At 31.0% G+C, this 13,416-nt stretch overlaps 1 protein-coding gene across 7 annotated transcripts; it reads left to right on the top strand.

The window, feature by feature from the left end:
* LOC106663620 (serine incorporator 1) lies at window positions 1-13,106 on the top strand. 7 transcript variants are annotated; one of them, XM_014388573.2, is made up of 13 exons: window positions 1-195; window positions 267-347; window positions 2,767-2,859; window positions 6,357-6,521; window positions 6,584-6,768; window positions 6,832-7,041; window positions 7,202-7,286; window positions 7,342-7,434; window positions 7,514-7,604; window positions 7,668-7,853; window positions 8,964-9,041; window positions 12,013-12,157; window positions 12,227-13,106. In XM_014388573.2, exons 3-13 carry the CDS (start codon window positions 2,824-2,826, stop codon window positions 12,363-12,365), a joined length of 1,413 nt encoding a protein of 470 aa, XP_014244059.1. In that variant the 5' UTR covers window positions 1-195; window positions 267-347; window positions 2,767-2,823; the 3' UTR covers window positions 12,366-13,106. The 7 variants fall into 7 exon arrangements, with proteins under 7 accessions (XP_014244059.1, XP_014244060.1, XP_014244058.1 ...); XM_014388574.1 differs by lacking the exon at window positions 2,767-2,859 and having other exon boundaries at window positions 7-195; XM_014388572.2 differs by lacking the exons at window positions 1-195; window positions 267-347 and having other exon boundaries at window positions 2,657-2,859.
* Window positions 13,107-13,416: the final 310 nt, after the last annotated feature.

Genomic DNA, 13,416 nt, shown 5'->3' on the forward strand with positions numbered 1-13,416 from the left:
TTTCAACAAACAATGAAATATCAACACAGTGAAAGTTATTCATCAAATGTGATTTCTTGTATTTTTATTTTTGGAATTTAAATAATAAAAATTAAACTGGCTCAAAATCAACAAAATTCTCTTTCAAATGAAAAAAAAGACACTACGGTTCTTAATGTAAACGATACTACAAATGAAGGGCATAGGGAGTCTAAAGTAAGTAAAGCACTGAGATCCCAAAATAATGCAGTGCTCTTGCTTATCCTTTAAATGTTTTCATCTTAAAGAGTACAAATGCTGAACTCAGAGTAGGACCTGTGGAAGAATTTTCTTCGTCGTTGGAACAAAGAAGAACCATGTGGTCGATAGTAAGTTTTTGAATTCCCATAAACATCAGTTCAGTTACTTTTTATTTATTTTGTCTTAGATATTTTTCTTCACATGTTTTATTCAAAATAAAATTAAGTTGGTTGTTTGAAGTTAGATTTGTTCATGCCAAACATAGTGGTTTGTATGTATGTGTATCCTGGCGTATGTAAAACTACAATTCATAATATGAAAATGCCTCACTGAATATTTATTTATAATAGTATAAAAAAACAAAGGAAGGATGAATCGACCATCAGGATATCACCAATAAATTGAAGATTAAGGATGCGGTAATCATCGACCACATCCCTGACCTTCAACTTATTAGTATGAAGAAAGGGCAAAAAAATTAATTTAGATATAAATAATTATGAATTTTGAGCAGAATTTTTTTGTTTAATGCTGGAAAATAGTGGTATAGGTTAAATTATTATACTCATGTATAACAATGTTTTAAACAAAGAAGTATATTTTAAGTGTATGATTAAAAGAATTAAGATTATTATTTAACTATAATTTGCAAACAAACACTTTTTTTCTTAATTTTTTGTTATTTTTAATGGATGTCTTTTTGTTAAGATGATAGCTTTAACCACATAATTGTATACATTTTGAGGCATTTAAACAATTTGGAAAAAACTTACTATTATCTAATATTGTTTACATCCGTTTGGAAGTCATAGTGCTTATACATTTTACACTGAATTGTTCTAAAATGTTTATTCATTTAAAGACCCATGGGAAAGTAGAATATGTTTCCTGCGGCAACTCTGGCCCAGATTTCTTCCTTCATACTGTTATCCTCAGTAAGCAGAGCTCCAAGATATTTAAAGGTCTTACAGGATTCATAAGCCTCACAGTTCAGTACAATGGAAGCGGAATTGATTTGCCCTTAACTTCTTGTGGAATGAACATAAAGAAATAATTGAGATGGGGGATGTCGATTCAATTTTTGTAAAGGAATTTCACAGGACAAGTAGTTACTAACAACAATTCTGTGAGTTGAAGTTAATGACCAATCTTTCTGCTTCAACTTTGGCAAACCCTCTTCAAGATTTATCAAATCTATTCTTTTTATGTAAGGTTTTGGTTGAGATGAAAAAGTCAGTGGCACGAGCGGGATTTGAATCCACGACCTTCGGCTTAATAAGCAGTTACTCTAACCACTTGAGCTATCGTGACTTCGATCTGCATGGGTTTTATGCTTTCATAAAAAGAATAACTAATTGAAATAATTAATATGGTCAATTAGATTACCAAGCATAAATGGATCAATATAATAAGTAAAAGAAGTAATCACTTCACTAACAGCTCGCCTTGGCCATTTTAATAAGTCGCTGAGAATCGAATTCTAATTACATGTTTGAAAATTGGCAAAAAGATGGAAAATGCGAAAGGTCAAAAAGTCATTGTCACAAGTGGGATAAGTGCTTAACCTAGTGCTCTGACCACTTGAGCTATCGTGACTTTGATCTGCTCGGACACTGTATTGAGACAAAGGTTATGGGTTCTAATCCTGCTTGTGACACTGACTTTTTCATCTCAACCTTAGATAAAAAAAATTATTAATTGAACTAATTAATATGGTCAATTAGACCACTAAACATGGGTTATTACTTAAATTATACATATATAAAACTTAGTAATAAATAATGAAAAAGTGGAAATAGATTAACTGTAAAACTGAACAGTGTTACGCATCATTAAAAAAATCATGAAGTGGTTTTTGTTTCAATGTTGTGTGATTTTCCAAAGAGACCAGTACTGAGTACACATTGACAAAACACTGACCGTAGAACATAGCAAACTAGAGAAAATTAAAATATACTTTAGGCTGTAAGGAAGTAAACAATACATGGAAATTTAGAGGAATATATTAACAACAAAAAAGTGTAAATTATAAAGATGGGAAGTAGCTTGATTAATAACATGCTTTTTCGCCCCTGTTGCAAAAAATATTTCATGTTACTGAATGTATCAAAATGCACAGAATTTTTTCGATTTGAAGTGACCTGCTGAAGAGTTCGAATTAACAAGTCAGTTGACTGTAGCTATTCCTTTCAAAATTTAAAAAAAAAAAAAAATTTTAAATAGGGGTTTCTTAGGAAGTAACTGTGTAACTTGACAGATTTTTAATAAAGTAAACAAACCAAACTGTGAAAAGAAATTGTTGAAATCAATCACATCGGCTATGTGTTTTAAAGAGATTTAAAAATTTAAATGAAGTATTGATTAAGTAATATTTGAAAGAGGAAGGAAGTGGCGGCGAAAGGGCCGGTTGGTGCGTCGTCCTTCCGTCACAACAGATCGTTACTCGTTACGCCTGCCTTCGTCGTCACACGTCCTTCATTTTAGTAAACATTCTTCAACTAACGAGAAGTGCTTTTTGTCTTTCTTCTCTGTTTATTTCTGTCTTAGGGGAAGCCAAGCACTGCGTGAGGCGGAAGAGCCCGTTGTACATTTTTGGAAAGCGAAATGGGTGCCGTACTCGGACTATTCTCAGCAGCGCAGGTGATTTTGCGTTTTTTAAAATGCCCTCCCATGTTTTTCTGTTCCTCCTCGACGTTTTACGTTCTGTCATCAATCACACCGTGGTTTTGCCCATCTATCACATCTCGACTAAATCGCATCATTTCATCAATCATATCTTCCCTTTTACCGTATAGAAAATCTTAAAAACAAATTACGACAATTGCGTAACATTTTAATCCCCTGATTTCAGTCAATCGATTGTATCTTGTTCGAATCATCATATAAACAGAATTTTTTTTCTATAAAAGAAACATCAATTGTAATACGTAATAAATTTAAAAAACCACATTATTTGTTTAAATAAACATACTTAAAATATATACAAGATAAGGTATCTTCTCGTTATCTCGAAACGTCTCTTTGCGTCTTGGACTAACAAAAATAAACTCCAATAATATAAATTAATCTATTGATATGCTCAAAATTATCCCCTAAATACATAAAACTTTAACCTTTATAATCGGAAGAAGGTAAATTGGGTCAAATATGTGCAAAAAAAAAAAAAAAAAAAAAGCGACCGTACAAGGCATAAATGACAACGGTGTAGATTGGTTTGTCCGGAGAATAATACACGTTTAAGGTTATAAAATAAAAACTGATTTTTAACATTTTTTATTCGTTAGTATTGTTCATTTTATTGCAGTTCATACTGGTCAAATGACCCATAACTGAACAGTCAAGGTGCAAGAACATACATAATTTGTTGGAAGCTGTGAGGAACTGTCAAGAATGAGGTAGTGTGGAAAAACACCTTTTTCATTTTTTTTTTTTTTTATACTGACGTTCGACCTTTATTCGGGTCATCTTCAGGGCCAGGGTAAATCAATAATTAATTAATCGCCAAAAAATAGCACTCTATGAAATACCTGGTTCAAAATTTATATTTACAACTTAAATTGTATTTTTCCAATCAACATGTTTTGTAATTTATCCAGGCCCTGAAGATGACCCGAATAAAGGTCAAAATGATGGCAAAAAATGAAAAAGGTATTTTTATAAACTACCTCATTCTTAACCGCAAATACATATATATACTGCCTAAACTCTCGGTTATGTGATGTTTTGTTGATTACAGTGTGATTTAAGCTTTTAGCAATTAAATATCACTTTTTTGAAACTCACATACAGACATTTACCGATCAGGCATGCTCATAAATGTCAGCATGGAATAACGGTTAATGCAATGTCATCACTCCGCACAATGCCGTTTGGAGTTGTATGTTCCATTTTCAAGCTGAACGGTATTGATTCACTGATTTATTCTTTCTCTCCGTCTCTCTATCTCTCTCACTCACAGATAATTCTTTGAAAAACTGTGCCATCGCCTCATTTCTAGAGAGTTTTAACAAACTATTCCAAAAACACAATTGCCTTTATAGGACCCCACATAGGCTCTCTTTGCTTGTTGACGACTTGCAATTGGAATCATGGGCCTACAACTTCTGGGAAGAAGTTTCATTAAATTAAGTCTTTCCCCTCATTTTTGTCAACTTTTTGTCAACTTACATAGCGGTATTTTTTTTTAACATAGTTTCAATGAATGAGATGCCATTTATTCACTTATTTTTACCTTCAAATGAATATATGTATATATTTTGTTGTGTTCTTTACCAAATTCGAAAGTACACTTCTTATTATCTGCTAAAGAAACATATAAACATATTTTATTTTAAATGCGGTGTAATATTTGCTAACTAATTATGCAATACAGTACAACAAATTATGAAACAACAGGTCACTAAGAAACGCAACATACATAATAATCCATTATATTTATGACCAAATTACTTCTTTCAGTTAATTATCTTTTTATGTAAGGTTCTAGTTGAAAAGAAATAGTTAGTGCCACAAGTGGGATTCGAACACACGCCCTTCGGTTAAATACGCTGCTGCTCTACCACTTGAGCTATCGTGATTTCCACTCGGACACCAATTCTCCATCAACCTACAACCTTTCGAATTTTCCCTCTTTTTGCCGTTTTTCAAATGGTTTCAAATTTCATTTCAACTGACATCTTACATAAAAAGATTAATTAATTGAATTGACTTTTCAATCAAATTCTCTGCAAGTTCTTGAACAGTTCTGGGATTTTATTTAACCAAAGTTCATAGAACATCATCATCTAGGGAAGAAATCTGTCCATGACCTTTGACTTCAAGCCTAAAGTCTCTCTCTTTCAGAATTTTTTAAACCATCTCAGAATGGGGCTCTCACTCACACTCTCATCGTCCCAGCCTTAATTAATGTTTCTGGCTGTTTGGCCACTGTTCCGACCGAGTTTAAACTTGTCAAACAAAATAACATGAAAATCGTGCATTGATAGCTTTCTACTGAATTATTCCCAATAACAAAATGCTATTGAGGTAAACAATCAATTCACTGATTGAAAGTATAATTCTATTCACAAACTGGTTTTTAATCAGGTATATTTTTGACTGCTTAAAGCCTGTTTGTGAGTAGAACTATACTTTCCAACCAGTGAATAATGCAGAGTCTAGTAATGTATATAATTATAACGTTGAGGCACAAAAACAACTTTCGAGCAAAAACATTTTTACCTGTCATGAATGGTGTGATAGGTCTATGTTTGGTATTATTCTCATCTTTAATCCATATAGAAAGCTTGTTAGCATTCTGATGTGAGATTCAGTTGGCATTTATGCGTTAAGCAGCAAGCTTTGGAGTACCCTGGTGTCAACAGGTCAATGTAATTTAATTATTGTACACACCTTCGACTGCTTCACAAATAGCTCTAAAATATTTTGTCATTTTTTATATATCTTGGTGTTGTGGTCATAATATATCTTCACTCGTTGGAAATGATAGTTCTACTCACAAATGGTTTTAAGCACCAATCCGCATTTTGAGCATTAAATGCTCATTGTAAGGCTGAAAATAAGCTTACGAGTAGAATTACCTTTTTCAACCAGTGAATGATATATGTACACCACCACAGTTATTTCTAATAATACATCTTTTTATAAATCTTCTTGTTTGTCTTTTGCCTAAACGTGGGTGAACATTATAGTGATTAATTCATTCATTTACATTTTTATTTTTTTATATATTTTTTTAATATATTGTAGTCTTTTTTATTTTATTTTTGCATATTTTCTTATTTGTTTTTATTTTTCCTAACAATTTTATGGTAGTGATTATAAAAATATATAAAAATATTTTCAAGTTTTAAAAATGTTATTGATTTGGATGTTTAATTTAATTGTGGAAACTGTCTTTATCTGTGATTTCTGCGGTCATTTTGTAATTTAACACCCAGAGTCATATTGGTGGATGTGTCGGTGATGTTGAACTTCTGATCGTCTGCTGATCACTGCTGGATCTGTCTATTCTTTTGTTAGTTAAGATACGATCAAGTGCCAATTGGCAATCAATTTAACAAAAGTTATATTAATTTTTAATTGTAATTTTATAAATCAGTCTGCAAACAATAATAGAAATTATCACAAATTTACAGCTAGCATGCTGCTGCGGGAGCACAGCCTGCAGTCTGTGCTGCGCAGCGTGTCCATCATGTCGCAACTCGACTTCTACGAGGATAATGTATGCCCTTATGCTCCTCATTGGGACAGTTGTTGGATGTATATTTCTAGCTCCGGGTCTTGAAGGGGCTCTCCAAAAGGTTTTGAAATCTTTAAAAAGTTTTTATATTTGACTATTTATTTATTTATTTTTAATTTCCAGGTACCGTTTTGTCGAAATGAGACGTCTGTGAGCAAATTTATACCTACCATAGACTGTCAAAATGCTGTTGGATACATGGCGGTTTATAGACTGTGCTTCGCTCTTTCCTGTTTTTTCTTCTTAATGTCGCTCATTATGATAAACGTCAAATCGTCAAGGGATCATCGTGCTGGTATTCAAAATGGGTAATTTTTTAAATTTAATTTAAATTTTTTTAATTTAAAAAAAAACCCATATATTGATTTTAGGTTTTGGGGATTAAAATATCTCCTAGTAATTGGAGGTATGATCGGTGCATTTTTCATCCCTGAAGAATGGTTTGGACCAACTTGGATGTACGTTGGGATGTTGGGAGGTTTTGCTTTCATCCTAGTCCAGTTGATTCTTATTGTAGATTTTGCACACTGCTGGGCGTCGGCTTGGGTTGAAAATTATGAAGAAACAGAATCTAAAAAATGGTAAGATAGTTTTACATTTTTTACACAAAATTTAAGATAATTTTGTTGTATATATAAAAATTTAAAATATGTAAAAACATTGAAATGATAAAATCTATTAATTAAATTAAAACCATATTTGAAAGTTTCACTTTATTGCACTGTCATTGTATTGTTTTAGGTATGCTGCATTGATGATTACCATGTTGATCAATTATGCTCTGGCAATCACTGGAATTGTTCTTCTATTTGTCTACTTCACTGCAGTAAGTTAATTGGTTCTAAAAAAAGAAATTAGCTAATAATATGATCTCATTTCAGCCTAACGACTGCGCTCTGAATAAGTTTTTCATCTCCATTAACTTGATTTTGTGTTTTGTCGCAAGTGCTATGTCCATCCTTCCAGCCGTCCAAGTTAGTACTAGAATTATTATTTTGGTCTAGTTGGATTATATTTTAAATGTACTTTTTTTTCTCTCCCCCCCCCCAACAGGAAGCCCAACCCAAGTCAGGTCTGTTACAATCTTCTATCGTAACCCTCTACGCGATCTATTTAACTTGGTCTGCTCTTTCAAACAACCCTGGTAAGTGTAATAAACCAAATAGATTTAACATTTAATATTGATTTTATTGTTTAATATTCAAAGACTTGAACTGCAATCCTGGTTTCCTTTTGAATCATGGTGGGAAACACGAGAAGTCAAAATTCGATTTTGAAAGCATTATTGGCCTTGTTATTTGGATGTGTTGTGTGCTTTACTCATCCCTCAGGACAGCTACAAAATCCTCGAAAATCACAATGTCTGACCACATTTTAGTTAAGGACACTGGTGGTGAGTAAACTTTTTATTTTTAAAACATTTCAATCTGCACATAAAGAGAACACAGTAGTTAGAAGTAAATAAAATTGTGATTTTTTTTTATATTTCGCTCATTTATCTTATTTAATTAAATTAATTAACTTTATTCTTAAAGCGTTGAATCCATTTTTCGTATCAAACTTCTTCCGATGCCAAGGCAAAATTAAAGTTATTATGGTGGTTGTTAGGTCAATAGAATAATATACATTATTCCCAATTTCTTACTTCAAAGTGTGATTAAGAGCAATATTATACATTTTTAATTTTATACTTTTTACACATATTATGAAAAAGCATTTTAATTTTTTATGTATTACATATTTTTATATAATAACTAGCATTGTTTTATGCTTCTCAGGTAGTTACTACAACAAAGTTCTATTTGTACCGTGTTAAAAATCGAATATAAGGCATTTTACTTTTTTATGTATTACATACTTTTATGTAATAACTAGCATAAAATGCTACATAAAGTGTGTCTAAGAGTGAAGTATATAATTTTTGATGTTTTACGCTTCTCAGGTAGTTACTGCAACAAAGTTCTATTTGTACCATGTTAAAAATTCAATATAAAGCATTTTACTTTTTTATGTATTACATATTTTTATGTAATAACTAGCATAAAATGCTATATAAAGTGTGACTAAGAGTGAAGTATATGATTTTTGATGTTTTGTGCTTCTCAGGTAGTTACTACAACAAAGTTAAATCTTTTCAGTATTTTAAAATGGTCGAAATTGAAGGTGTATTGTTCTGAATCGGACAAATATCATGCGGTGATATTGGATTGTAAACTCACTTTTACTGCCCATGTGAATGATGTACAAAGGCAAATTGGCTATCTGTATACATTTCCCTCTGCTATGTCCCCAGTCCAGTCTGTTGCCTGCCAATAATCTTCTACTGTACAAAGTGGTTTATTACATTTAAAATTCGAATAATTTTCATTTTAGTTAGTTGAATATTGCAAATAATGCGCATAAAATGCAGTATAAGGCGTTATGATTTTTACAGCATTTACTGTACATTTGTGAGATTGGTAGCACAAACTGTTCATTTTTCATTAACATCTCTTCTTTTAAGGGCCTCAAAAAGAGGAGAAGAAAAAGAAAAAAAAAAGGAAAAGAAATTTCCTTGGCATGCCTATTAAACAGAAAAAAGGCAAGTCCGATTTTGGGATAAATAAGGTTTTAACATAGTGTTTTGTTTCCGTAAGTGTTTTAACAATTTTCTTTTATGTTAAACTTACGTTAATATCCCGAAGTGTAAATCACATCTTGTTTGTTAACAAATAAAGCAGTGGTAAGACGACAAAGTTTCATCCAGTAATAAATTATTTAAAAATAGTGTTTAAATTGAATATAGATTATTTTCCTAACAGTTTATGTTAATTATAACATACCTCTAATCACTAAGGGCAAGTAAAAAGTCTGTGTCTTTATAGTTATGTTTTAACTCTTTAGTAGTAGAAATTCTTCCATGATTATCAGCTTTGGATCTTTATAGAGATTCACTGCTATCTTCAATAGATCGATTACAATTAAATTTAGACGTGATATAATCTTTATACCCCAAAACAGCATTTGAAAGGGTGAGAACTGTCACGGACAACTACCATCGAATTCTTACACCTAAAATTAATCACTCTTGTGAAAATATTGTGGATTTCTTTAAATTACTGGTTGTGTTGCGTACAGTTCAGACTCTGCACTACCTTTTGACCCTGTTAAATTTATAGTTTTATTAATAAAAGATTATAGAGTAAACATTTAAACTGGACCGTTATGACAGTTTTAAATTTTATAATGCTCTCAGTTATCGGGTTTGTGGTCAAGATATAACTGAGAGCATTGAATTAGCTGGTTGATAATCTACATTGCTAAATTTTGTAATGTGCCTAGTTTCCAGACAAGCACATTTGTATTACATGGTCACAAATTAAAAAAAAAAAATTATGTGAACTATGCTAATTTACATTGAAGGCTTAGTTAACTGCTTCAAGCATAGAGATAACATAAAGAACCTTAAAAGAAGATTAAATTTGATGTTTATATTAAAATATTGATTATGATGATTAATTGTATTAAGCTTGGTTCTCTGATATATTTGTTGGAAATTTGCAAACAACTGAAATGGGATTTTTATCGTAAGTCATATTCAAATATACCGTTACTTCTGACAAAAATGTTTATTCATTCTTTGAACTAATTTAACAATAGATGATAAAAGTTATTCACAAAACTTGACACATTATTTAAATTATGGAAAATAGAGACAAATGAAAAATAAATAAAACCCAGCCTAACTCATTATGTAAGATTACTTACTTAATTGTACTTCAATCGCAGTTCCTGACAGACTGTGTTTTTAGTCATTTTTATCAATAACCCATATTGATGCCTATATCCAATTGCCAATAGGCAATCAATAAATGTTTATAAAAAGTAAATTAATCTAATGATTAATTAATTTCAAGTGCATCTTTCCAACTCTACAAACTTTCAATTGTTACGATGACTGATGATGCAAAGACCAATCTTCAGACATCAATCATTAATTCAGAAGACCAACACCACAATTTTGATAAATTCTTGATTCTGTGTGAACAAATTCTGCTTGCTAATTAATAACTTTAGTTGAGTTTCCATTTATTTATGTTTAGTTAAAAATGCACTACCTTAGGTTTTATTTACTTCCTATTCAGCACTGTAAATTATAAATTTTTGTTGCTGTTTTATACTCTAGTATTGAATCCCCCTTGATTTAATGTAATTCTATATTAAAAAAGTTTTTTAGATTGTTTTGGACAACAGAAAATTAAATGAAACCTGGTTCTTGCCTTAAATTTCAAATTATTATTTTTATTTTATTTATTTATTTATTTATTTTTTTAATACAAAATTCAAGGGTGTGACAGCTTTAGTTGAAAATGTAGTTCTATCTTAATCACAAACATTGTTAGAATGCAACAAACTTTGCCTCATAAGGCGAAGTAACTAATGTTTGGAACTTTTTTTCTCTGTGCTCTTTATAAATTATTGCTTGTAACACTTGATTTATTTTCTTCAGCTCGGACTTCCTCTTCAAACCTGGTTAGCGAAGGTGGGTCCATCACTTTCTACTAAGCTTTTTTTAATAGAATGCCATCTCCCTGTTGACTTTGTGCATTAACAATTTCTGTACATGAAGTAAAATCAGAAACATTTTAATCATCTTGACTATCCTTAATATATATCTTTTAAATTAATCAATTAATTACTTTATGGGAAGTACCCTGTAAATTGAGAAAGGAGTTGGTTGAATGCTGGTCCGAAGTCACAATAACACAAGTAGTAGAGCAGCGGGGTACTATCCGGATCCGGTGTGATACTAATTTTTCATCTCAACCTCATTTTGCATAAAATAGTTAATTGATTAATTTAAAAGAAACATTTTAATTATAAAATAAAGTAACACTGCCCTTAGACATTTTCATTTCATTTGTAGCTTGTTTTTTGATGATTACATTTGTAATGTATTGTGTGATCATGCTGTTCCATTTTTTCTATCATTTAAGGTTTAATGTTTAAACATAAATGAGTTTATGTGTAAGGTTAATAATGCCTCACTTTTAATTCATTTGAGTAATTATGAATTTTAAGCATTAACAGTGTTATTAATGAGGAAAAAAAATTTAGTACAAAATTGTAATAATACAAGAGGTAAGTTTCTGATTGCCTTATCCTTGTATTTTTGGTTAGCTTTTGTCTGTTTCAATGGCTGAATCAAATAAAAAATGCAAATGCATTTCCTTGGATGGACTTAAAAAAGTTTTGCTTAAATTTAATCGAAGATACTTTGTTTGTTTGGTCATTTCCGTATTAAAAATGTTTTGTTCTGCTAATAAAATAAAAAGAAAGGTGAAATGTTTCAAAAGTGAGATTTATTACATTAAATCATAAAAGTTACTGTTGGCCTATCATATTCTTATATTTATCACTGCTTTGTAACATTTATTTAGTTTCTTGTTTATTTTAAATTTATTTTTAAACACAATCAATCAACAGAATGGGAATTTTTTTTTTGTCCAGGTTTTTTAAAGTTTTTTTTTACTCTTAAGTATGTGTGTAAACAGGAGGATATATGTCTATAGATGATGGAGGCGAACAAGGTGGTGACAAAGGTGACAAAGTCTGGGACAACGAGTCTGAAGGAGTCGCTTATTCTTGGTCGTTCTTCCATGTAATGTTCGCCTTCGCAACCCTCTACGTGATGATGACGCTCACCAACTGGTATTCGTAAGTATCTTCGAACATTCGATAAACGTATTTGTGTGACAACTCTGTTAATGTTCAAATCATGCACAGGCCGAAGTCATCGTTGGAAGACTTGAACAAAAATTCGGCCTCGATGTGGGTGAAGATGATGTCTAGCTGGACCTGCCTGGCAATCTATATGTGGTCCCTCATCGCTCCGATCGCACTTCCGAATCGTGAGTTCTCATAAAGCAGTTGGCCTTTCATCACTTAAATAAAACATCCTTGACATAACATTGTTGTTATTAAATATGAATTATTATTATTATTATTATTAAGTATTTTATGGAATATCTAGTTTATGTGATATACGTTTAGTATTAATTTTGTAAATATCTGTAAAATTTTTTAGAGGTATTTGTTTAGTTTCAATTAAAAGCCTTAACAAACTTAATTTGGATAGTATATAATAATAAAAAAATGTCGAATATCAATTTGTCTCAAATTTTACCTTGGCTTGTGAACATTTTTTTGTTAAACTTAATTATTAAAGCAGCTTTCTCTATCTACCAGTAAAATAAAAATTTATAATATTTAACTAGCTTTTTGTGGTTTTAGAATAAAAGGTTAGAAATAAGGTTTATGAGTGTTAATGAGTATAAAAAGAAGAAGTCTTTTCATTTTTAATGCATAAATTATAATACTTAGGAAAAGTCCATTTATTCCTTTATTGGTGCATTTATGTTGTAAAAATTATATACTTTAATCCCAATTTGAAAACATTTATTTATCAACTATTTTTAACAATAAAACTGTGATGTTCAAATCATGATTTTCTAGTTAGCCTGAAATAGTTTTATTAAAATTCTACATGGAGTAAAACCTCCATTATCCGAGATAATGATGTGGAGGGGGCTCCATGGAAAACTGAAAACCCTGGATAATGGAACTTATTTTTTTAATGCAATAATTAAAAGGTGAATTAAGAAGACACATTACTTTTATTAAAACCTATGTATGTATTGACAGAAATTTTTTTTTTTCAATTGTAAAAATTTTTAAGGTCAAATTGAAAAATGGTCTTCACAATAATGTTGAGACAACGTACTAAAGGTCTAGGACCCTGATTTGATTACAAAAATACACCCAAAAATAAGTTTTGAAAGAGGGGGGTTTTCTAGGAGAGATTCATCGTTCAGGCATGATGTCTGTAAATGGGTAAGGATTAGTGTCATTCTAGAACGAATGTGCTCAATGTAAATAGACCGGTGGGAGTTTCATGGGAACAAGACAAAAGAGGT

This window comes from Cimex lectularius, unplaced genomic scaffold, assembly GCF_000648675.2.
Source record: "Cimex lectularius strain Harlan isolate CLEC.00 unplaced genomic scaffold, Clec_2.1 scaffold135, whole genome shotgun sequence".
Classification (NCBI taxonomy): domain Eukaryota; kingdom Metazoa; phylum Arthropoda; class Insecta; order Hemiptera; family Cimicidae; genus Cimex; species Cimex lectularius.